Raw genomic sequence first — 27817 nt, forward strand, 5'->3', positions numbered from 1 at the left:
TATCACCATTCGGGTCTCTTGTTGATAGTTGAATGACAATTTTTTGATTCAAATGTGGTATTTTTCGTCTATTTTTTATTTTTCAGAAAATCGAAAATTCGAAATAGTCTCGAAGTCAAAATAAGCCTCACACGACGTTACCTAAATGTTTTGAAAAGTAAAACTAATTTTTTTTTTGTCTTTATTATCGAGACTTTTAGCCCGAGGCTGGCTCGTCTCGTAAAATTGGCGTACTTGAATAACGTAACGCTTCTTGCTCAAAATTGTTTAAACATGAAACCAAGCATTTTTATTGTTGGATAAATCTCAGTATTTTTGTCCCGACTTCCCCTAGTACACATCATCAACCCAAAGCAGTCATAATTGTATCAGGCTCAGAGCCTCAAGTATGGGTCACATGGCACACATAGCATACAGTCAACGGTGCTTGAAAACGTTGAAAACACACCGTAGATGATCAGCATGGGACCGAGTCGTGACCATCCTCATCAGTGTCGTCGTCACCGTTCTGAACTGCAAAGCCTTGGGGACAGAAATGGGATTTTACTGTGCTGACACTTTCCGGTGGCTTTTGACGAAAAGTGTTTGGGATATAAGAAAAGGCTGAACAATGCTGCCTTTTACACTGCACTTGATTTCAACTAAACGCCACTTATAGGTGTTGGATGGTAGAAGCAAGTTCTGGCTGTCCGTCATCTTAATAGCGGGAGGGCTTATCGAGACTCAATAGAGGGAAAGTGTGTTGATAAATTATTTAATTTGCATTTAGAAAGCTTTTCAAGTTGCAGTTACTGCTGCGCGTAATGTTTTACTTGAACTGAAATAGAAGCGAGTGCTTCAGATTTCCCCTGCAACGAACGAATAGCATGGCATGGCCTATAACGGCTTCATTAGGTGGCGGAGTGTGCTTGTCAATTAAAACTTTCCATTCTCGACTGTCGGAAGTAAAACGTCGAAAAATAGTCCGACTGTTCCGGAATTTTGCATCAACATACAGGACACAAATTTGAATGGCACAGTTGAAATGTACAGTTCGGGAGATGTCTTTTCTCCCTTCTGGGCAAGCTTCGTGGTTGGACCAAACAGCTGCATTCAGCTCGTATGGGCATTTGTTTTAAAAATGGCTCCTCTTTGGAGATTAAAGTTGAAATTTATGAGGTTTGTTGCATTCTGGGTATTTTTTTTCCTTCTGTTATTTGAGAACAGAACGCCTAAGGTAAATGACGGCTGAAAAACCTTCTAGCGGAGACCAAACAAAATATGCATAGTTTTGGATATGGATGGAAAAACAGGAGTTTTTCAGCACGAATTGCGGTGAGTATTTCGAAAAACTTCAATCTTAGAAAAATGTGGTAAAAATTCATAAACTTTAAAAGACAACTGAATATACTTGAATGTTACAAAAAAGTTTCAAACAAATTGAATTAAATAAATATTTTGCAATTTAATTGTATTTTGAATTTTTTCCATGTTTTAAGTATAAACCGAATAATACAACAAATTATTTTTCTGTGCCAGTTCTTTTTAATGGAATTATGGAAAATCAGCTTAAACAGATGATTATTGTGCAACAGTCTACGTGGCATGACAACATTTTCGAACTAAATGTTAAACTGACGAGCATTTGATTGTCACTCAATGTGCATGCATGTTTTATATGCATGGTAGTAGACTAGTAGGGATCGCAATGTTTCAAAAACTGTAGAAGTATGTCCAGAACAGTGGAACTTGACTCCGCCATTTGTCCAAAATGTTATTTTCTAATATAGAGTAAAATTATTACTAATAGAGTGATCAGGTACTGAAAATTGTTCTACTTTACTTGACAAGCGTTCTGTATGAAATTTGAAGTGTACGCTGGCGAAAATCGTGTTCAATTGCTTGTCAAGCATGATTTTCGAAAATTCCAAATCTGTGTTGCCTCCTATTTGCTATCTAACAAGCATCCAGCGAGCATTCACAAACAAATAGGGTTGTTGTTCTTATTGTCAGTAAAATAGGGTAACTCCTTGTTTCACAAAGCTGGCATTCTATTCTAAGCACGGGCTACGACATTATTGACAACAATATTTTTTGTCAAAAATTTCATCGTGGCCCTTTGTGCTCAAATTTTGTGATTCAGTTTGTTGGAAAAGATTATTACGGTCAGGGTGTTTATTGCATATCTCGGCTCTACAGCATTTTCGTAAGACATTTTTCGCTCGTTTGAAGTGGTGAAATATGGATTAGCCTGTTGGGAATAACTGACATTTCCCCACACGTTTGTAACTCCAACATAGAATGAAATACTCTGTATCACATTTCGATGTGACGAATATCCATTCGTTCAATCGGTACGAGGTATTTTAGCATCACTATGAATTATCGTGTCCAGTTCCACCGGCGTGGCACGTTGACGCTCAGTTACCGGGATGTCATTTGGTGGCAGCAAACACACGTTACGTATACTAGAGAGATGTGTGATGCTGAGAACATGGTGACAACAAGAACGATTATGCGACGACGTGCCAACAAGTGTCATTTGAAAACTTAATGGATAGCTTTCACTCATCGTTAGATATTGATTTTCAGAGAAGGATGCTGATGATAGTGAAGCATCGAACGACGTGTACCATTTGAAAAGCGTTTGGTGGTTTTAATTGAGCAATTAACTTTTCCGATTGAGTTTGTTTAAAGCCAATGTGAATGAATTTAGCCCAAATCAACACAGGAAATTAATTATTCATATTAATAACGATTGATGATTTGACTTCTAAATAATGGCGAACTTTTCGAGTGCTTTACCTGATGTAATCTGCAGGATAAAACTTTTCATATTGCATTCTTTCTTATTTACCCAAAAAAAAAACATATTCCAAAATCTGATAGCTTTGAGGTGAACCGGTCAAGGGCCGAAACCCTCATTAATAAAGATAATAAAAAAAAAGAAATCTGATAGGACGCTTGATCGACGAACAATTCTTTTTTTCGGCTAAATATAAAACTAGTTTATTCAGCTTAAACTGTTCGTTGGGCAAGCCTATATTCCGACTCGAATATTCAAAGTATCTGAAACTTATTTACCAACCCATTAGATTTCACAGTCTATCACAGTCGGATCCCATAATGGAAATCCATTGCACTTCAGTGGATGAACTAGTAGGCAGTATAGCAGCAAATGGAGCTGGTTCGAGATTCACAGCCTTACTTTTAATTACGTAACCCAGAAGGACTTTAGAGATTTGCTCGAGTTTTTGGATTGGTACGCAGCTGCTGCCTCGGTTTATGAACTTCGTTCCTACTGCATGTACCACACTGAGTACCTACCATTGGATGTACTTTTCCAACGACGACTTTCTCCTGATTAGCTCCCAGTCTTTTTGCAGAGAGAAGAAATATTATTCTTTCTTCGCATGATAGAGTACTTTTAATTAAGAATTGGGTGTACTTCCTCCTGGGAATCCGAATCGTGATGAATAATGTATATAGTCAAATCAAATTTGTAATTCCCACTAATAGGCATTGGGATTATTGGAAAACCGAAAACGAAATTCTTAGAACTGGCGTGACAAGAGACAAATTCTTGCAGCTTTATTTGTCACTTCGGAACGGAATCGTCACATGAACAGAATTCAATCAGCTCAAGAATATTAATTTGTATGACTGTATTGTGAATGGCAGGCATTCTTTTGATCAATATTCCTTTCCTTGATTGGTCTGCCTTCAAAGAGTCCCGTTCCGAAGCTTGAAATCTCTTGTGACAAATGGGACCTACATTTATGTCAAGCAGACAAGAAATATTTATATTTTTCGCGATGATGAAGCACAGTGATAAAATAATCGTTTGTGCTGCATATGGCGCTTTCATAAAATAAAGCTTTCATTTCAGATCGAACAAAAACACAGGAAAGGTGTCAATATCCAATTATGTACATTCGACTGATTCCCATTGGGCTTGTGAAATAATTCAACTACATTGGTGTTTTACATAAGTATGTCTAAAATTAATTGGCTCAGATCATTTAGTCAGATTTCGACTGTTTTATCAAAAGATATTTTAGTTACTAGATAAAGATTGTCGCTTCGGTTCCCTTTGTTCTGCTGTCCGGAACATGTTGGGTACCAAGCTGTCAAATCATATGGATTTTCCTTCTTTGACATTTAGCTCTCCAGCAAATTCTTCGGCAGTGTCTTCAGGAATTCCACCATAAATTTTGCCGGGAATTGATCCGAAAATTCCACCATTATTTACTCCAAGAAAATCTTCACGAACTTCTTTATAAGTTCTGCAGAATTCCCTGCAATAATTCAAATAATTTCGTGCTGTTTCCCATAATTTTTAAGAATAAGAATATTCCGTGAAAATTCCGCAGAATTGCCAGTAAACATTCCTGAGAATTTCACGAAAAATCTTCGAATTTCTTGTGTAAATTCCATAAAATTTTCCGTGAATTGTTTCGAATATTTTTTTTAATGAAAATTTCAAAGAATTTCCCCAGGAATTCCACTGGAAATTTATACAGAAATTATACCGAAAATGAAATCAATAATGGAATTTTCGGAGGAATTCCTAGATTAATTCGCAATGAAATCCTGAAAGAATTCCGGTGGAAACTTCAAGATTTCCACTGGGAGATCCTCCAGGAGTTTCTCCGAAAATTCCTCCTGAAATTCTTCCAGGAGTTCCACCGGCATTTCCACCAAGAATTTCTCTAGGATTTCCTTCGAGAATTATTCTGGTACTGCAAAACCTCTTTTTGCGCCCAAAACGGGGGAGCGTAAATGGAATCAGAGCGTAAAAAGAGGGAGCGTTATTTCGAATTTAGGGCGTAAAAAGAGGGAGCGTTATTTGGAATTTTGAGCGTAAAAAGAGGGAGCGCTATTTGGAATTTGGAGCGTAAAAAAAGTTTGCAATCTTTTAGGTAAGCAAAATTTGATATTTAACTCACTTTTAGTCTTAAGATGTGTCTTTTACCAATTTTTGGACCTGTGTTTTGTTAGGTTCACGGCCATCCAAGAAAACCCTGGAATAGGCCTTAAGATCAACACGCGTAACCAGAAATCTTTCGCCTTGTTTCAAAAATGGTACAACCCCTTTGTGGTACATAGAGTAGAATGCGTCCATTGCATAGGTTTACGGTCATCCAAGAAAACCCTGGAATAGGCCTTAAGATCTACACGCATAACCAGTGCTCTTTCGCCTTTTTTTCAAAAGTGGTACAACCCCTTTGTGGCACATATAACAGAATGCGTCCATTGCATAGGTTCACGGTCATCCAAGAAAACCCTGGAATAGGCCTTAAGATCTACACGCATAACCAGTGCTCTTTCGCCTTGTTTCAAAAGTGGTACAACCCCTTTGTGGTACATATAACAGAATGCGTACATTGCATAGGTTCACGGTCATCCAAGAAAACCTTGGAATAGGCCTTAAGATCAACACGCGTAACCAGAAATCTTTCGCCTTGTTTCAAAAGTGGTACAACCCCTTTGTGGTACATAGAATAGAATGCGTCTATTACATAGGTTCACGGTCATCCAAGAAAACCCTGGAATAGGCCTTAAGATCTACATGCGTAACCAGAAATCTTTCGCCTTGTTTCAAAAATGGTACAACCCCTTTGTGGTACATAGAATAGAATGCGTCCATTACATAGGTTCACGGTCATCCAAGAAAACCCTGGAATAGGCCTTAAGATCTACACGCGTAACCAGAAATCTTTCGCCTTGTTTCAAAAATGGTACAACCCCTTTGTGGTACATAAAATAGGATGCGTCCATTGCATAGGTTTACGGTCATCCAAGAAAACCCTGGAATAGGCCTTGAAATCTACACGCATAACCAGAAATCTTTCGCCTTGTTTCAAAAGTGGTACAACCCCTTTGTGGTACATATAACAGAATGCGTCCATTGCATAGGTTCACGGTCATCCAAGAAAACCCTGGAATAGGCCTTAAGATCTACACGCGTAACCAGAAATATTTCGCCTTGTTTCAAAAATGGTACAACCCCTTTGTGGTACATAGAATAGAATGCGTCCATTACATAGGTTCACGGTCATCCAAGAAAACCCTGGAATAGGCCTTAAGATCTACACGCGTAAACAGAAATCTTTCGCCTTGTTTCAAAAATGGTACAACCCCTTTGTGGTACATAGAGTAGAATGCGTCCATTGCATAGGTTTACGGTCATCCAAGAAAACCCTGGAATAGGCCTTAAGATCTACACGCATAACCAGTGCTCTTTCGCCTTTTTTTCAAAAGTGGTACAACCCCTTTGTGGCACATATAACAGAATGCGTCCATTGCATAGGTTCACGGTCATCCAAGAAAACCCTGGAATAGGCCTTAAGATCTACACGCATAACCAGTGCTCTTTCGCCTTGTTTCAAAAGTGGTACAACCCCTTTGTGGTACATATAACAGAGTGCGTACATTGCATAGGTTCACGGTCATCCAAGAAAACCTTGGAATAGGCCTTAAGATCAACACGCGTAACCAGAAATCTTTCGCCTTGTTTCAAAAATGGTACAACCCCTTTGTGGTACATAGAATAGAATGCGTCTATTACATAGGTTCACGGTCATCCAAGAAAACCCTGGAATAGGCCTTAAGATCTACATGCGTAACCAGAAATCTTTCGCCTTGTTTCAAAAATGGTACAACCCCTTTGTGGTACATAGAATAGAATGCGTCCATTACATAGGTTCACGGTCATCCAAGAAAACCCTGGAATAGGCCTTAAGATCTACACGCGTAACCAGAAATCTTTCGCCTTGTTTCAAAAATGGTACAACCCCTTTGTGGTACATAAAATAGGATGCGTCCATTGCATAGGTTTACGGTCATCCAAGAAAACCCTGGAATAGGCCTTGAAATCTACACGCATAACCAGAAATCTTTCGCCTTGTTTCAAAAGTGGTACAACCCCTTTGTGGTACATATAACAGAATGCGTCCATTGCATAGGTTCACGGTCATCCAAGAAAACCCTGGAATAGGCCTTAAGATCTACACGCGTAACCAGAAATATTTCGCCTTGTTTCAAAAATGGTACAACCCCTTTGTGGTACATAGAATAGAATGCGTCCATTGCATAGTTTCACGGTCATCCAAGAAAACCCTGCAATAAGCCTTAAGATCTACACGCGTAAACAGAAATCTTTCGCCTTGTTTCACAAATGGTACAAACCCTTTGTGGTACATAGAATAGAATGCGTCCATTGCATAGGTTCACGGTCATCCAAGAAAACCCTGGAATAGGTCTTAAGATCTACACGCGTAACCAGAAATCTTTCGCCTTGTTTCAAAAATGGTACAACCCCTTTGTGGTACATATAACAGAATGCGTCCATTGCATAGGTTCACGGTCATCCAAGAAAACCTTGGAATAGGCCTTAAGATCTACACGCGTAACCAGAAATCTTTCGCCTTGTTTCAAAAATGGTACAACCCCTTTGTGGTACATAGAATAGAATGCGTCCATTGCATAGTTTCACGGTCATCCAAGAAAACCCTGCAATAAGCCTTAAGATCTACACGCGTAAACATAAATCTTTCGCCTTGTTTCACAAATGGTACAAACCCTTTGTGGTACATAGAATAGAATGCGTCCATTGCATAGGTTCACGGTCATCCAAGAAAACCCTGGAATAGGTCTTAAGATCTACACGCGTAACCAGAAATCTTTCGCCTTGTTTCAAAAATGGTACAACCCCTTTGTGGTACATATAACAGAATGCGTCCATTGCATAGGTTCACGGTCATCCAAGAAAACCCTGGAATAGGCCTTAAGATCTACACGCGTAACCAGAAATATTTCGCCTTGTTTCAAAAATGGTACAACCCCTTTGTGGTACATAGAATAGAATGCGTCCATTGCATAGTTTCACGGTCATCCAAGAAAACCCTGCAATAAGCCTTAAGATCTACACGCGTAAACAGAAATCTTTCGCCTTGTTTCACAAATGGTACAAACCCTTTGTGGTACATAGAATAGAATGCGTCCATTGCATAGGTTCACGGTCATCCAAGAAAACCCTGGAATAGGTCTTAAGATCTACACGCGTAACCAGAAATCTTTCGCCTTGTTTCAAAAGTGGTACAACCCCTTTGTGGTACATATAACAGAATGCGTCCATTGCATAGGTTCACGGTCATCCAAGAAAACCTTGGAATAGGCCTTAAGATCTACACGCGTAACCAGAAATCTTTCGCCTTGTTTCAAAAATGGTACAACCCCTTTGTGGTACATAGAATAGAATGCGTCCATTACATAGGTTCACGGTCATCCAAGAAAACCCTGGAATAGGCCTTAAGATCTACACGCGTAATCAGAAATCTTTCGCCTTGTTTCAAAAATGGTACAACCCCTTTGTGGTACATAGAATAGAGTGCGTCCATTGCATAGGTTCACGGTCATCCAAGAAAACCATGGAATAGGCCTTAAGATCTACATGCGTAACCAGAAATCTTTCGCCTTGTTTCAAAATGGTACATCCCATTTGTGGTACATAGAATAGAATGCGTACATTGCATAGGTTCACGGTCATCCAAGAAAACCCTGGAATAGGCCTTAAGATCTACACGCGTAACCAGAAATATTTCGCCTTGTTTCAAAAATGGTACAACCCCTTTGTGGTACATAGAATAGAATGCGTCCATTGCATAGGTTCACGGTCATCCAAGAAAACCCTGCAATAAGCCTTAAGATCTACACGCGTAAACAGAAATCTTTCGCCTTGTTTCAAAAATGGTACAACCCCTTTGTGGTACATATAATAAAATGCGTTCATTGCATAGGTTCACGTTCATTCAAGAAAACCCTGGAATAGGCCTTAAGATCTACACCCGTAACCAGAAATCTTTCGCATTGTTTCAACAATGGGACAACCCCTTTGTGGTGCATAGAATAGAATGCGTCCATTGCATAGGTTCACGGTCATCCAAGAAAACCCTGGAATAGGCCTTAAGATCTACACGCGTAAACAGAAATCTTTCGCCTTGTTTCAAAAATGGTACAACCCCTTTGTGGTACATAGAATAAAATGCGTCCATGGCATAGGTTTACGATCATCCAAGAAAACCCTGGAATAGGCCTTAAGATCTACACGCGTAACCAGTGCTCTTTCGCCTTGTTTCAAAAATGGTACAACTCCTTTGTGGTACATATAATAGAATGCGTCCATTGCATAGGTTCACGGTCATGAAAGAAAACCCTGGAATATGCCATACGATCTACACCCATAACCAGAAATCTCTCGCCTTGTTTCAAAAGTGGTTCAACCCCTTTGAGGCACATAGAATAGAATGCGTCCATTGCATAGGTTCACGGCCATCCAAAAAAATCCTGGAATAGGCCTCAAGATCTACACCCGTAACCAGAAATCTTTCGCATTGTTTCAAAAATTAATTTTACAACCCCTTTGTGGCACATAGAATAGAATGCGTCCATTGCATAGGTTCACGGTCATCCAAGAAAACCCTAGAATAGGCCTTAAGATCTACACGCATAACCAGAAATCTTTCGCCTTATTTCGAAAGTGGTACAACCCCTTTGTGGTACATAGAATAGATCCTTGAAATCTACACGCGTAACCAGAAATCTTTCGCCTTGTTCCACTTTCTAAGTGGTACAATTTTTTTGTGGTACATAGAATAGAATGCGTTCATTGCATAGGTTCATGGTCATCCAAAAAAACTCTGGAATAGGCCTTAAAATCTACACGCTTAACCAAAAGTCTTTCGCCTTGTTTCAAAAGTGGTACAAGCTCGTTGTGGTACATCAATTATAATGCGTTCATTGCATAGGTTCATGGTCATCCAAAAAAAACTCAGAATTTTGTAAGCCTCATCGACAAGAAATTACGGATTCCGTTAACGTTTTTTGCCTTTCCAAGGCATAAACTGATTCATATTAGCGAAATAAACAAAAAAATTGAAAATAAAAATTGTTCCAATTTTGTCACATTTTCTATTTCATCACCCAGAATTCACAAGGAATGATAAAATCGGGATATTACTGTACCAAGAAGAGGCCACAAAAAGTGTTTAACGCTCAATGACTGCGTCCATTACGGAGCCCACGACCACAACAAGAATTACTTTAAAGACAAACAAAGACCAAGAAGGGACCAAGACAAACATAGACCTCGACTCTATGTTCGTAGACTACCAGGAACTCACGACAACAACAAGAACTACTTTAAATACACACATATGTAAGGAAGGGGTCACACAACTTGTTTATTTTTCAATAACTGCCTCCAATTCGGAAGTTGATCCACAGACCATGACCCTTGGAGTTCGTAGACAACCTTAAGCCCACGACAATAACAAGAACTACTTGGAATACAAAAACATACCAAGAAGGGGTCACACAACTTGTGCACTCTTTGATATCTGTCTCCATTATGAAGGTTGATCCACAGACCTTGACTCTTGGAGTTTGTAGACTACCTGGATACCACAGCAGCAAAAAGAACTATTTGGAATACAAACATATACCTAGGAGGGGGCCACACAACTTGTTTTTTCTTCAATAACTGCCTCCATTACTGAGGATGATCAACATACTTTGACTCTATGGAGTTCGTAGACTCCCTGGAACAAATGACAGCAACAAGAGCTACTTGGAATGCAATTATATGACAAGAAAGGATCACACAACTTGTGCACTCTTCGATAACTGTCTCTATTACGGAAGTTGATCCGCAGTATTTGACTCTATGGAGTTCGTAGACTACCTGTAACTCACGACAACAACAAGAACTGCATGCAATACAAGCATATACCTAGAAAGGGTCTCCCAACTTTTTTCATTCTCCAATAACTGTCTCCATTACTGAGGTTGATCCACAGACCTTGACTCCATGGAGTTAGTAGACTACCTGGAGCCCACGTCAACAACAAGAACCACTTAGAATACAAACATTCCAACATGGGGTCATTCAACTTGTCTATTCTTCAATAACTGTCTCCATGACGAAGGTTGATTAACAGTCTTTGACTCTATGGAATTCGTAGACTACCTGGCATCAATGACAACATCCAGAACTACTTGGAATATACATATATCTAGAAGGGGTCACATAATTTGTTTATTCTTCAATGACTGCCTCCATTACGAAGGTTGATCAACAGACCTTGACTCTATGGAGTTCGTAGACTACCTGGCTTCAATTACAACATCAAGGACTACAAGGAATACAAACATATACCCAGAAGAGGTAACACAACTTGTTTATTCTTCAATAACTGCCTCCATTACGGAGGTTGATCCACAGACCTTTACTCTGTGGAGTTCGTAGACTATCTGGAGCCTACGACAACAACAAGAACTACTTGGACTACAAACATATACCAAGAAGGGGTTACACAACTTGTTTGTTCTTCAATGACTGTCTCCGTTACGGAGGTTGATCCACAGACCTTGACTTTATGGAGTTCATAGACTACCTGGAGCCTACGACAACAACAAGAACTACAAGGAATACAAACATATACCCAGGAGGGGTCACACAATTTGTTTATTCTTCAATAACTGCCTCCATTACGGAGGTTGATCCACTGACCTTGACTCTGTGGAGTTCGTAGACTACCTGGCATCAATGACAACACCAAGATCTACTTGAAATACAAATATATACCTAGAAGGGGTCACAACTTGTTTATTTTTCAATAACTGCCTCCATTCCGGAGGTTGATCCACAGACCTTGACTCTATGGAGTTCGTAGACTACCTGGCATCAATGACAACATCAAGATCTACTTGAAATACAAATATATACCTGGAAGGGGTCGCACAACTGGTTTATTCTTCAATAACTGCCTCCATTACGGAGGTTGATCCACAGACCTTGACTTTATGGAGTTCATAGACTACCTGGAGCCTACTACAACAACAAGAACTACTTGGAATACAAACATATACCAAGAAGGGGTCACACAACTTGTTTGTTCTCCAATAACTGTCTCCGTTACGGAGGTTGATCCACAGACCTTGACTCTATGGAGTTCGTAGACTTCCTGGAGCCTACGACAACAACAAGAACTACTTGGAATACAAACATATACCAAGAAGGGGTTACACAACTTGTTTGTTCTCCAATAACTGTCTCCGTTACGGAGGTTGATCCACAGGTCTTGACTCTATGGAGTTTGTAAACTTCCTGGAGCCCACGACAACAAGAACTACTTGGAATACAAACATATACCCAGAAGGGGTTACACAACTTGTTTATTCTCTAATAACTGACTCTGTTACGGAGGTTGGTCCACAGACCTTGACTCTGTGGAGTTCGTAGGCTACCTGGAGCCTAGGACAACAACAAAAACTACTTGGAATACAAACATATACCAAGAAGGGGTTACACAACTTGTTTGTTCTCCAATAATTGTCTCCATTACGGAGGTTGATCCACAGACCTTGACTCTATGGAGTTCGTAGACTACCTGGAGCCTACGACAACATCAAGAACTACTTGGAATACAAACATATACCAAGAAGGGGTTACACAACTTGTTTGTTCTCCAATAACTTTCTCCGTTACGGAGGTTGATCCACAGGCCTTGACTCTATGGAGTTCGTAGACTACCTGGCTTCAATTACAACATCAAGGACTACAAGGAATACAAACATATACCCAGAAGAGGTAACACAACTTGTTTATTCTTCAATAACTGCCTCCATTACGGAGGTTGATCCACAGACCTTGACTCTGTGGAGTTCGTAGACTATCTGGAGCCTACGACAACAACAAGAACTACTTGGACTACAAACATATACCAAGAAGGGGTTACACAACTTGTTTGTTCTTCAATGACTGTCTCCGTTACGGAGGTTGATCCACAGACCTTGACTTTATGGAGTTCATAGACTACCTGGAGCCTACGACAACAACAAGAACTACAAGGAATACAAACATATACCCAGGAGGGGTCACACAATTTGTTTATTCTTCAATAACTGCCTCCATTACGGAGGTTGATCCACTGACCTTGACTCTGTGGAGTTCGTAGACTACCTGGCATCAATGACAACACCAAGATCTACTTGAAATACAAATATATACCTGGAAGGGGTCGCACAACTGGTTTATTCTTCAATAACTGCCTCCATTACGGAGGTTGATCCACAGACCTTGACTTTATGGAGTTCATAGACTACCTGGAGCCTACGACAACAACAAGAACTACTTGGAATACAAACATATACCAAGAAGGGGTCACACAACTTGTTTGTTCTCCAATAACTGTCTCCGTTACGGAGGTTGATCCACAGACCTTGACTCTATGGAGTTCGTAGACTACCTGGAACCAATGACAACAACAAGAATTACTTGGAATACAAACAAATACCAAGAAGGGTTACACAACTTGTTTGTTCTCCAATAACAGTCTCCGTTACGGAGGTTGATCCACAGGTCTTGACTCTATGGAGTTTGTAAACTTTCTGGAGCCCACGACAACAAGAACTACTTGGAATACAAACATATACCCAGAAGGGGTTACACAACTTGTTTATTCTCTAATAACTGACTCTGTTACGGAGGTTGGTCCACAGACCTTGACTCTGTGGAGTTCGTAGGCTACCTGGAGCCTACGACAACAACAAAAACTACTTGGAATACAAACATGTACCAAGAAGGGGTTACACAACTTGTTTGTTCTCCAATAATTGTCTCCATTACGGAGGTTGATCCACAGACCTTGACTCTATGGAGTTCGTAGACTTCCTGGAGCCTACGACAACATCAAGAACTACTTGGAATACAAACATATACCAAGAAGGGGTTACACAACTTGTTTGTTCTCCAATAACTTTCTCCGTTACGGAGGTTGATCCACAGGCCTTGACTCTATGGAGTTGGTAAACTTCCTGGAGCCCACGACAACAACAAGAACTACAAGGAATACAAACATATACCCAGAAGGGGTAACACAACTTGTTTATTCTTCAATAACTACCTCCATTACGGAGGTTGATCCACAGACCTTGACTATGTGGAGTTCGTAGAATACCTGGAGCCTACGACAACAACAAGAACTACTTGGAATACAAACATATACCAAGAAGGGGTCACACAACTTGTTTATTCTTCAATAACTGTCTCCATTACGAAGGTTGATCAACAGATCTTGACTGTGTGGAGTTCGTAGATCATGACAACAGCTAATACCACTTCGCATGCAAGCATATATTCTGTTCCTACAACATCCGAAGTACTTAGCACATCTAAAAAACAACCTCTGAAACTAATCCATATTTGCCTCATATAAATGCTTAAAACTTTTTTTACGCTCTTATAGGGCGTAAAAAGAGGGATGGTTATTTCGAATTAGGAGCTTAAAAAGAGGAATCGTTATTTGGAATTTTGAGCGTAAAAGAGGGAGCGTAAAAGGAGGGAGCGTAAAAGGAGGGAGCGTAAAAAGAGGTTTTACAGTAGTTCTATCGGCAGTTCCTCTGAAAATTCTTCCGGAAATTTCGGCAGAATTGGAATCTATTTAGGCTTCTTCAGGAATTTATATAGATTTTCCACCAGAAGCTCCTCCGAGAATTTCTCTGCGAGCTCCTCAGGGAATTCTCCGGGAGGTCCTCTGATGATGATGATGGTCCAGCTACAAACCCCAACAAAGGTTTCAGCTAGACGAGATTTGTCTATAAGATGAATTCTCTTGTTTCCGAGAACGCTTCTGGTAGTTTCCCCGGGATTCCTTTGAAAATTCTCCCGGGAGTTTCTTCAGAAATTCTTCCAGAAAATTCCTTCGAGAGTTCCTCCGAGAATTCCACCAGCAATTCATCCGGGAGTTTCTCTGGAAATTCCTCCGGGAGTTCCACCAGAAGCTATTCCAGGAAATTATTCAGACATTCTTCAGAAATTAAGCCGGAAATTCCTCCCGAAGTTCTTCCGATAGTTTCTCTGGGAGCTCATCCGGGAGGTCCTCTAGGAATTCTTCTAGGAGTTCCTCCTGAAATTCCTCCGGGAGTTCTTACGGGAGATCTTATTCCTCCTTTGGAGGGAGGAGGGATTCTCGTAGAAACTGCTGGTGGATCTTCCGGAGGAATTCCCAAAGGAACATCTGGAGGAATTTGTAGATAAATGCCTAAAGAAATGCTACATGAATTCCTGGAAGAAAGCCTGATTGAATTCCCGAAGGAACTACTGGTTGAACTTCAGAGGAACATCCGGTGGAATACCCTAGAGGAAGAGAAAAAATATTTCTGAAGGAACTTCCGAAACCCCATTTCCCGTAAAATTCCTGCCAAATATCGTCCAGGAATTCCCTGTGAAGTTCCTGGAGGTATTACCGGAGAATTTCTTGGAAAAACTCCTAGAAGAATTCCCGGAGGAACTCCCACAAGCACTTCCGGAGGAATTCCCACATGGAAGTCCTGAAATAATTCTTAGGCTGTGAACCATTCCACCGATTCGTTTAACTTTTAGTTAAAATTTGACAGTTCGATGGTTATTTTCCCATCGTGGTTAAAATTTTACTCCCAAGCCGACCCATTTGAGTCTTGACAGATTGATAGTTATTTGGAGCGGAATGGATTTGGCGCCAATTTTCTGGCGAACAAAGTTTATCTATCGAACTGCCAAATATAACCGGAGCAGGGTTATTTTTAACCACGGCGAAATAACCATCGAACTGTCATTTTAACTACAAGTTAAACGAATAAGTGGAATGGTTCACAGCCTTAGAGAAGTTCCTAAAGGAATTTCCGAAAAAATAGCTGAAGGAATCCCCAGAAAAATACCAGGAGGAATTAATGCAGAAATTTCCAGATGAAATCCTGAAAGTATTCCCAGATGAATTGCTGAAGAAAATCCCTGCGGATTGTTCCGAAGAAAGTTCTGGAAGAACTCTTGGCAGATATCCGAGTAAATTCCGAGTGAAGTCCGGAAGGAATTCTAGTACACTTCCGCGGGAAATCTCCCGGAGAAATTCCTGAAGGAATTCCCGGAGAAGTACCTGAAGAAACTCCCGAAAAAATACCTGTAAGAATTTGTGGGGAAATACTTGGACGAATTCCAGGAGAAATTCATAAAGATATTTCTGGAGGATTTCTTGAAGGATATTCTGAAGTAATTGCGAAACGAATTCCAGATTGGAATGCTAGACGATTTCGCTATTGAATGTTTGGAGTTATTCCCGGAAAATTTCCTGGAAGTAATCACGGAGGAATTAAAGGAAGAGTTCCGAGAGGAATGCCCGGAAAGTTCCTAGAAGAATTTCTTATAGATTTACAAGTGAAATTATGGAGCTAAATCGGAGGATTTCCGTCATAAATTTTTGAAGAAACTTCTGGTAGAATTTTGGGAAGAAATTCTGTATGTATTCTTGACGGAACTCTCGAATGCATTCCTGAAGGAAATGCCGGATTCTTCCTGAAGAGAGAATAGCCGAAGAAATATCTAGAAGTAAATCTTGGAAAGAAGAAAAGAAATCTTTAAGGAATTTCCTCGTGAATTTCCTAAAAAAAAATTTAGTGGGGGGTTTCTAGATAAGGAGGATTTACAATTACATGAGAAGGATTTTCGAACGATTTTCAGAGGAATTTGTGGATAGCTTTCCGGAGGAATTCAGAAGTTCCCAGGGTAGCTTCTAGAAGGATTTCAAGGAGAATTTTTGAGCCCGAAATGTTTCGAGTTGTTTTGAAATTTCATATATTATGGATCCTGGATGCCCTAATAAGTTTTGGGAATCTTTTGAATTTCAACCACCTACATATTTCTGTATATGATTGGATCGTAAAGTGCACATGTTTGAGGGAATTCATTTCAGTACCCGTTCAATCTTTCCACAATTTAGGGTGGGGCGACGGCCACCCCCTGCCCCCCTCTGGCTACTCCCTTGGATTGACTAACAGGACAAATGGTCGAAAGAGACAAAAGGTCGAAATAGACAAGAAACTGAAACGCAGAGATTTAATCTCGCACAATAAAAGTTTTATTTATTTCTTAAATCAACAATATTTTTTATCTATAGCCATAATATTGTTTCTTTTTAATTGCTCATTCTTCAGCTTTGATTGATCAGAAGAGTGTATTACTTATGCTTGAAGTTAAAGGCATTTCATAAATTCCTTTGGAATACACCCAACTTGTTATCAACATGTTCTTGATCGACTTTTTTCGACCTTTTGACTTTTCAACCTTTTGACTTTTCAACCTTTTGTCCCTTCGACCTTCTGTCCCTTTAATCTTTGCTAGTAAGGTTTTTAGCTCTAGTTCACCTCAAATTCTTCTCTTTTCCCTTTGGACGTTTTGTCATTTCGACCTTTTGTCATTTCGACCTTTTGTCATTTCGACTTTTTGTCTTTGGACCTTTTGTCCTTTCGCCTTTTGTCTTTCTATCTTTTATCATAGATTCGATTTTTGAATGCAGTTTGATTAGTGCATAAACTAAAGTGCCGCTCTAAAATCCCTCTCGATCCCATATATAGTGCTGCAAGCTGTTGGGGTAGTAGCTCAGCTAGCGGAATACGATGCTAGCTCAAACTGAATGAAGTTTAGTCTACACTTACACAACCATCACTTGGAAGAATCCTGGAAAGTGATAGATTCGAATTTCACTTTTCTTGTCAATATTTATGCTTGAAGCACATTAGAAATGTAACTCAAACATAAAAGCGGCCAGGCCTACTGTGCAGCGTTGTTAGTTTTTAGTGAAAATCAGTACTTAACTTGATTTCACATTTAAGTCATAGAACAGGGACTTCTCGCTCCGTTTATAGTATTAGGTTATGTTTGACGATTCGTTGGGAGTGACTTAGCTAAGAGGATTAATGTACACTCCATAAGTCCTCCACATCCTAAGACGGGACACAGTTTTTAGTCTAGTGCCCTGGCCTATACAAGCCTAAGCGTCATTACTCGCTCTCAGGAACAAAGAGACTACAATTGCCATAAGAACATATATTAAGTTGAATATAATGTCTGCATCTCACTAATATCATGTGGGAAATAGCGAGTTAAGTACATATAAATGTGAAACGAGCAAAAATGAAATTAATTGGAAAGAGCTCACCGAAGTCCCGTTATACTCATCGCTGGATGGCTTCCGTTTAGCGACTGGCTATCAATCAGCTTCGAATGTTTGTTGAGCACCGTAGATGTACCGCTTGGTGGTGAAATTTAAACGCCATCCTGTTCCTCTCCATCATGATTTTTCTTCTGAGCAACGTCAGCCAATTCCTCGCTGAACACAAAACTTTACAGCGAAGTGATGATAACACCCAAGTTGATTCCGCTTTCCTCGTGCAACACTTTGAACATCTTGCCGCCGCACACCGGCAAACAGTAGATAGTCTTTTCACCCGGGTGAACTTTAGCCACAGCTCCAGCTCTTCATTCATAGGAACGGAAGCTTTACATTCCTGCATCAGATCCTTCATCGAATGCGGGGTAGCAAGAACTATCATAGTCAGCAACACAATTATGCTAAAACAACAAGCAAGCCGCCATTAAGTAGCACTTTGAACTTTTCTATCCGATTTCCGTACTGAATTTGAATGAAAACATACTGCCATTTTATCAACAAATCTCAAATTTCACGCCATGTTTTCTGAAGATTTTCATGAAGCGATATGCTGGCTCCGGTTGAATCACAGGCGATATAGCCAGTTTGGGGTCTTCAGGATCAAAGAACTACTGGAAGCAAGTCACGTTAACGATTGGAGATAGCTTCCAACTAAGAATAACGTAGACGATGGAATGATATGGATAAAATTACCAAAACCTTTAGCTTAACAGTCGAGGGTACTGCGGTGGTCTTTTTATGCGAAGATGAGGATATATGAAAAAGAGATGGTGTAGAGCATGCGATGACTACAGACGAGATGTGTACGAGTGTCTCGCATCACACAATCAGTGAAACGCTATTGGCATTCGATCGATTCTTCATTTTAAAGCGACTACCCAAAAACCTAACCCAAAAAGAGCTGATCTTTGCCAAGAACTATATGTATCAGTAAGTTCGTGTCCGGATGAACTCCAAATTTTCCACGACAGCAATCCCTTTATGTAGCCTTGGCAGAGAAACTTGCCAAAGATCAGATAACTTTACAAATCCAGCCCAATCGTTGAAAAGCAAGGCGTTTTGCGAGGGCAAGAGTGAATAGGTAGATGTGGCTGGGTAGTAGTGACAAACGATTTCAGTGGAGGTTCAGCAGTGGCGAAAAACATAGAGCACTGTCGTATGGATGTTCGCTTCTTAGGAGAGTAGAAACGGTGAAGTTTTTGATCAATACCTCACAATCCCGAAGGGCTTTCTACGGGAGAATTCTGTCTTCGCAGTTGAATTTCCATCGCGGGTAACACTTCCTCTCAACTTGAGAGTCTCAAGGGCCATTCTCTCCGATATGGCTAGGAATCTATGACAAAAGGTCGAAAGACAAAAGGTCGAAAAGAGAAAACGTCGAAAGGGACAGAAGGTCGAAAGGACAAAAGGTTGAACGGGACAAATAGTCGAGAAGAACAAAAGGTCGAGAAGGACAAAAGGTCGAAAGGGACAAAAGATCGAAAAGGACAAAATGTCGAAAGGGACAAAAGGTCTATCAAGAACAAGTTGGGTGTATTCCAAAAGAATTTATGAAATGCATTTAACTTCAAACAGAAATAACGCACTTATCTAATCAATCAAAGTTGAAGAATGAGCAATTTTCAAAAAAGGAGTAATTACTTTAAGACAATATTATGAATATCAAGATAGTTCTAAAAGAGATTAAAAAGATGGTTAATAAGAAATGAATAAAGCTTGTATTTCGCGAGACAAAGTTGTCCTATATAGTTGACAAAAAATGCTCTTTTATTTTTCACTACTTTTAACAATTAAATAAAATTCATCCAATAATTGGCAATAATACATGAATATCTAGGTTTCTGAATGTCACTTCGATCTGTCAAAATAGTGCACGCCGCAGCCACGCAGGCGCACGCATTAAAAATACACCGGCGTATAATACACGCCGGTGTATTTGATCGAAGTGACATTTAGAAAACCCAAACATCCATCTATATTAGTGGTACTTATTGAATGAATTTTATTCAATTGTTAGAAATTGTAAAAACAAAAGAGCTAACTGTGTACGGCAACTCCGGTGCGAGATTGATTTTCTCCGTTTCAGTTTCTTGTCAATTTCAAACTTATGTTCCTTTCGACCTTTGAGGGGGGGGGGGGGGGGTTTGGTGGTCATATGGCTACCGCTTCTGCCTCATACGCAGGAGGTCGTGGGTTCAATCCCAGTTCCATTCTCCTACTTTGTATCTTTTCATATATTTTTCATGCTCTAGCAATCGCTAGAACTGGAAATGGGCTTCCATACCATTTCTATCTTCTATCCCCCTATAACTACAACTTGGTTAGTTCTAGCAGGTAACTGTTAGAATTCGAAATGAGCGAAAAAGTTCGTTTCAGCGTCGAATTAGAATACAACACCACCCTTTCATTACTATCACATTGGCAACCCGTTAACCAAAGCGAACCTCTGCCATAAAACCTAACCCCCAGATTCCAATAAAATTCCGCAGAAACTCGTGGCGAGTGCAGAGGTGTTCTTGGCTTGCAGTGGGCGAGTGACTGCATCATCAATTCCTTCCCATCCCCGATGACCGTGAGGACGTGGCCAGCGCCGTTATTGACCTTTCAAAATACTAGAGCTCTCGGACTGTGCACATTGAGGTTGGAGTGAAAATCCCATGCTTCCATCCATTGGTTCCCTGTGCAATTGCGATTGTTCTGGTCATGCTCATGCTCATTTCAAACTTATGTTCCTTTCGACCTTTTGTCCCGTTCGACGTTTCGTCCTTTCGACCTTTTGTCCTGTTCGACATTTTGTCCTTCCGACCTTTTGTCCCGTTCAACGTTTTGTCCTTTCGACCTTTTGTCCCTTCCGACCTTTTGTCCTTTTCGACCATTTGTCCCTTCGACCTTTTGTCCTTTCGACGTTTTGTCTTTCGACCTTTTGTCCCTTACCCTTGGCTAGCGTTCTCCGAGCTCTGGAGGCTAAGTCTTCCTAATTTGGTCATGAAGCCGAACGGTACACTACCAGTTCCCGGACGCAAAAAAAAGTTATTATAGAGTATATGTATATGGAATTACTGGATTTGCTTATAGAACTCACAAGCCAATCTGTTACTTCGTAAAATAAAAGGATGATTCATCTCCTGGACTCACTGCAGTTTTGCCTTTCAGCCAAACCTACGATGTCTTCCACATCCGCAAAACCGTGGCGCGTGTCGTCTACTTTATCACGCAGCCAGCTTTACTCGGCCACTAGGTAGGGATAAGGTAGGCAATTTTGTCTTTTCGTCATAGTCTTGAAAACCAATGAGTAAAAAAGACACTTTTTTGCCTAACTCATCCGTACCAAATCGTAAGCTCTGGAGAATCGTTGTGCTATAGTGGAGGTCTAGCAAATGGAAGTTGCTTTCGTTGGTTTTAGCGGGATGTCAATTATTCCGTTATTTCTTTACAAAAAAATATCAATAGAAAAACCTTATGGAGTTGAGGTTGGACGTGTTTAAAAACAAAACAGAAAAAATCCTTAGGTTATTATCAACGTGTATCGCCTTTTGGATGAATTGTTTTATCTTTTCCCTCCTGCACTTCTATTCAAACATTTTTCCTTATCACTTTCCACAATATTCAATGAAAATAAGAAGTCACATATTTATTACAAGCTTCAAAGGGGAGTAGTTATTTGTCAAAGCGATACAAAAAATCGAAACTAGGAAACTGAGGAGGGACAAACATTATTGTTCGAAAAGTTTTTCCTTTGATTAACACCCAGTAGTTTATTCAATCAACTCTTTTCCGGGTGACTCGTCCCGATTCGGGTAGCTGTTCAATCTGCTGCCCTAATCCATTAATTTGCTGTACAATGGTAATTAAAATCCATAGCACAAAGGTCGCAACTAAACGTACCCATGGTTCGGCCTAGCTATTATGTTGATTTTTTGCGCTGTTTCATAGGTCGTATTGTAAAAGTTTTTACTACTTTCGTTCGTTACGGGAGTTTGACTACCGTTTAGGTACAACAATCTAGATGATGACGTACGGTTTTATGAAATGTTATAAGCAAGCCACTGCCATCAGGACAAAACGACTAAGTTTCGGCATTTCATTTCCTTGTCGGCCATGTGAATGTGTGAGTGAAGTGCCGTCGGGCGGGAAAATAAAATTACTAGAGCCATGGAGCCACTAGAGAGAATTTTTCGGGAGTCGCAAATATATTTAAATGTGTAGAAGGGTGAGTGAAAATCTTGCCGGATGTGGTGGAAGGGATGAAGCCGGTTTGAAGCAAGCCTTTTGTTTCTTTATTACGCCGGGGACTCACCCAAGTGTGCCCGCCTGCTGTTCCGGGAAATACCGGAACCAGCTGGCATGTGGCTTTCGGCTAGGTGAAGCGCACGTGGAGCTTGAGTGGAATATTTACATAAATTTTCATGAAGATTTTCACGGTACGGTTGACATATGCGAAGTTTGTTGAAAAGATTTCTTTATGAGCGAATATGAAAGATGAGATAACGGATAGTAAAAGGAGTTTATGTTGCAGACAATAAAACAATAGAAGTTGACAAAACATGTCACCATCATGACACGGATGTAACACAATCTCCTAAATCTATGCAAAACGGAGTTGAAGAGTTTGAATCACGTACGGGTTTTCAAAAATGATGGGGTCTTGATTGAGGGTGTTAATGCTACAATGTACAAATAGAATGCGTTATTGAAATTACGAAACTGTATTCATCTGTATTTTTTTTTAATTTTGCCTGGTTTACATGGCTTGCCTAAAAAATTGCAGGCAATTGTCATCAGTCATGCAATTGTTCGTGGATGGCTTTCATCGCGAAGCCACTATGAAGAATCAATTTCAGTTGAAAATCACCTTTGGCTTTCTGAAAACGTGGCTTGAGCTCAGCATACCAGCGAAATTATGATGAATCATTTCCAAGTTATCAACGATGAACAAAAACTGTTTTCATGGAAGCAATGATTTTCCAAATTGAACGATATGTACATGAAGCCTTTTACAATTTGGCGCCTTACCAATAAACGAAGGAATATTTTGTTCGAGTACGGCTTTTTTTCTATGCTGGCACAGCTGGGACATTGGACCTCGCAGCCATGCTACCACTCATGCATGTACGACGTACGTACATATCATGTTGTTAACATGGTTTTCGAACCCGGACACCCTCAGCGTGGACGGCGTTCCAGTCGCACATGTGATCGCTGAACTAAGGAAGGCGCCGCCGAGTTTGGTTATTCAATTTATTAGCATAGCTACCGCCAACCATGTCAACAACATGAATGCGTGGAAAAGTTTTACTGAGCAAACGGAAAAACACAGACAGCAATTTCTGTTTCAACTCTTCCTGATTAGGGTGAGTGACAGATTTGGCAGGTTTGCTTCTAATATTGACAAGGGGTTGTTTGTTGATCGAATTTTCTGTAATTCGGGCACAAGATGCCTCGATATGTACAAAAATGTATTCCGATTCTTAGCACAAAACCGCCTGCCAATAATAGTAACAAGGTTGCCTAACCTGTCAGATCCGTTTAACTCCTTCTCTCATATTACAGTTTATATGCCACCACTCAATGGAATAGGTGTTATTGTTGGTAGCACCAGTAACAACTGTCAAGCACTCAAAATACCTCCAGATAATCAATCGAATATTCAAATATTAGATTTGTAGGTTCTGCTACGCTATATTTTTTTATGCTTTATTTATGTGTTTTTTAAATCTACAGATTAAGTTCAGCACCGCGCTATAACAAATCTAATAAATGATTTCATTGATAAAATATGTATGTAGCCTTTTTCATTTCAACTGAACCTTCAATCATTAGACTAGCTTTTTTATAACTCATATAAGCAAATCTTTCAACTCGGAAAAATAGCTATATCGAGTGAAGCTTATAAGAACTAGTCAGAAATCTCCATCTTGTGCGGTTATCCCAATTCCCGAAGGACGAGTTGGATTGGCACACGACTTTTCATGTTACACAGAACTAGTTTCTTGCTTTTTTTCTTTTTGGATTGCAGTCCAATCCATTCTATACGTTGTCAAGGGGCATTGAAGATTGGAAATTTGAATGGCACTGGTTCATTTAATTTCGTTTCATGGGTAAAGATATCAAATATAGGTTACTGAAATTCAGTGGATAGTTTAGAATATATTCAAAAGATAATAAATAATATTTGTCATTGGTAAGAGTTACGGACATTATATTTTTCCTCGGAGACGAGCCAGCCTCGGGCAGAAAGTCTAGGGAGACAAATAAAGACAAAATCCATGTTTTTCTTAAAATATACTAGCTGCCGGCCAACTTTGTCTCGTCAAAAATTGATCAATTTTTTTATACAATTTTTTGCGTAAACAATCGGTTCTTCAGAGTGGTTTTTCATTTTTTACAGTTTAATCATAACATTTATCCTATTAATAAAGTAAAATTTGCACATATCGATCTTTCCATTCTCGAATGGACAACTTCGTGTTATTTATACAGATAATCAAGATTTGAGATTCGCATGCAAAATGTACGAAAAGTAATTTTATCCAAGAGATTGTGTTTTGATTTTCTAAGTATTCCAGCTTCATCATATCATTTTTCCCCGTAAATAGAAGAAGAAATCGAATATAAATTAGAAAAAAATGCCCCTTCTATTCTTGAGTGATACTCCACATTATTGGGACTAAATGATTCTGTTGATGCAACAACAACAATAAACAATAAAATGTATTAAAAAATAACTTATTTAAAAAAATACAATAAATTAATGGATCATTCTTTTTTGATTACAGATAACACCATCCATCGAAGTCTTCCTTTTTTTACTGAATAATCAACAAAATCAACGAAGTAACAACGATGGCCGCTATCTCAGAATTCCGCAAGAGCAAGCTCCTGTATGTGTTCCACGTGTTCTTTGGTAAGTGAATAATAGCCAATGTTTGGAGGGATTGGTTTTCTTTAAATATAAAATGCATATTTATTTATAGCAATACATTCTGATGCATATAAACATTAAAGAATGATCTATTAAAAAGTGAAAAGCGATCCATAAATAACACCTGATTGTTTCGTAAAACGCTACCATAAATCCGTAGAATAGTTCGGGAACCCTCATGAAGAATAATTTTGATATCAATATTTAAGCAGAATTTTAGCAAAATAATAGGAAAATATGTACCGTTAAACATGATCAAGAAAAACAATATCATTCCTGCTATTTTCCCATGACCATTTATTCATAATTCTTTGGAAAATGATCCATATAAAAAAAAACTATATTTTGGTCCTTAAAATTTCAAATTTGTCCAACTTTTTGTGATTATGATCAATAATTTGTTCCATAATTATGGTCATTTGATACATGATTTTGTTCATATGATCCATAATTTTGGTTATATGATCCAGAGATATAAAAAATGTGGCTCAAGTAATGTAAGGGAAAATACGGCTATTTACACTGGTTCAAAAGTTCCCCAAACGTGCGTTTTTTAGTTTTTGACCTGAAAACTACTTTTTAGAGTCATGGTGTCTTCAGAAGAGTTGAAGGATATTTTTTGGGCTTTCTTTTGATAAGAAAATATCAATGAACTATCCACCTTAAAGGGCGGTATGAAATAAAAAAAAAATACGCAGATGTACAAAACCACCCAGTCAACACAAAATCGTATATGATGCAACCTAAGATGCTAATGTGGAGGCGATATACGCACATATAGAATGGGGAAGTACCTATATCGCCTCTACTTTAGCTTCTTATACGGAATCATATACGATCTTGTGTTGACTGGGCAGTGGTTGTTATGTTACAATGTTATAAAGAATGTGATTTTGAACATCTTTTCTGAAGACACAATATTGGTATAACGGTTTTGTAACGAGTTAGCTACATTTTGTATGAATCACTCCCAAAAATCATATTTTGATTATAACTTTTTTGATAATGATTTTAGCAGTATGGTTTAGTTGTACATAATGATAAAAAACATGTTTGTCTACAAAACAGCGGTTCTCAACCTGGGGTACATGTACCCCTAGGGGTACCTTCGAAGACTCCAGGTGGTACCTCGGACAAAAATGCGTAATGGCGGATGTGTTACAATTCCAATAAAAAGTTATCGATAATGTTTTGATAATTATTTTTTATAATATATTTATTTAAAAACTTTGTATTGTACATAATATACACGGCGGGCAGTGAATCAAAGTCTATTAAAACCTATCCACCACAACCAGCACAGTGTATAAAAGGCTGTTGGATTCAAGATCTAAAAAAAACTTTAAGTGCAATCTGCCTGTTCGAAACAAAATGTTAAATAATATATTAAGTATCTGCATCTGAACGAGGACGATTTGCGGACCCTCAGCAGACTGCGTGGCTGGCGAAGTGCAGCCATGGACCGAGCTGAATGAAGAAGACTTTTTTGTGCAGCACAGGTCACTCCGGGCTTAGTCTGATAAATAAATAAATAATCTGAACTAAAATTTTAAATTTTAATGTCCGAAAATCTTTATTTGAGAGGCATGAAGGCTATTTTTCCAAAAACTGTAGTTGTTTCGTTGCAAGAGGCTGGAAACCGCCTTCTACGCCTGTAGAAAGCCTCCTTCTATGCAGGTCGTAGCCTCCTTTCAAATGGTTTTGGAAGCCTCCTTTCGAGAGACTCAGAAACTTCTTTTCAAGAGGCTCGGATGCTTTCCTTCAAAATACTGCTTTCTTTAAAGAGGCTTAGTAGCGTCCTTTCGAGGTGCTCAAAAGTCTCTATTCAAAAGGTTTTGAAGCCTCTATAAATCTTCAATGTTTTGTAGGAAGCTTCTTGATGTATGTATAAGCTTAATTAGAATGGGAAAGTTTCACGGAATAACGCAAATTTTAGACAAATTTTTGGGGACCTTATATCACGGTAGTTTTCAGGTCTGTTTCTCGACTTCCATGGGCATAAATGTATCATCGTGTTAGCCTCATGATATACGGATGCAAAAATGGTAACTCGTCTTAGAAACCTTCCACAACTGTGGAAATGCTTAACTACTAAGCTGCTAGGCGGCAATGTCCCAGTGGTAGACGTATTGCCAATAAGAAGAAGAAGAAGAAGAGATACTTACAGCAAAAAATACGGGGTACCTCAATGAATGCAAAAGACCGAAGGGGTACCTCTCAAGAAAAAGGTTGAGAACCGCTGGTCTAGAAGACTACTTTGCTCTATCTTGAAACCTGTCAAAGTTATTGAGGAATCTTTAGAAAAAACAGTCAATTTTCACATCAACACACCATAAAAGCGGCAAGGAGCGGCAAACCAAACAGCCACACCATCTGAAAGATTCGGGTTTAAGTTACCGAATGCACAATGTTTTGTTTTGTTCCGCTGTGTTCCACTATTATTTTGAATCAATTTAAAAATAGTCCTTAATGTACGTTTTTCAGTACAACTGTTACGTAAACAATTAAAAAGTGGCTAACATGATTTTAGCTCATTGATGTTTTCTTATCAAAAGAAAGCCCAAAAAATATCCTTCAACTCTTCTGAAGACACCATGACTCTAAAAAGTAGTTTTCAGGTCGAAAACTAAAAAACGCACGTTTGAGGGGCTTTTGAACCAGTGTGCTATTGCAGGTTTTGTTATATTATTGTCAGGGGGGTTTTTGTCGAACGAATTTTATGACATTGGGCCACAATATTCTTTAATATGAAAAGAGTGTTTAGGCCAAATTTGAGCATAATCAGTCATAAAAAAACCCCTCTGACAATAATAGAACAAAACCTGCAAAAGCCGTCATTCCCCCTAGTTTAATTGGCCTTCTTTCCAAGCGT

General features: G+C 39.3%; 1 protein-coding gene across 2 annotated transcripts in view; it reads left to right on the top strand.

The window, feature by feature from the left end:
* LOC134205146 (calexcitin-1-like) overlaps nucleotides 1-27817 on the top strand; it is a 185801-nt gene that overhangs the window by 98600 nt on the left and 59384 nt on the right. For both annotated transcript variants that reach the window (XM_062680107.1, XM_062680106.1), the window contains exon 2: nucleotides 24800-24927. In XM_062680107.1, coding sequence (XP_062536091.1) covers nucleotides 24867-24927 — 61 coding nt within the window. In that variant the 5' untranslated portion in view covers nucleotides 24800-24866. The remainder of the gene's footprint in view (nucleotides 1-24799; nucleotides 24928-27817) is intronic.

This window comes from Armigeres subalbatus, chromosome 1 (genome assembly GCF_024139115.2).
Source record: "Armigeres subalbatus isolate Guangzhou_Male chromosome 1, GZ_Asu_2, whole genome shotgun sequence".
Classification (NCBI taxonomy): Eukaryota; Metazoa; Arthropoda; class Insecta; order Diptera; family Culicidae; genus Armigeres; species Armigeres subalbatus.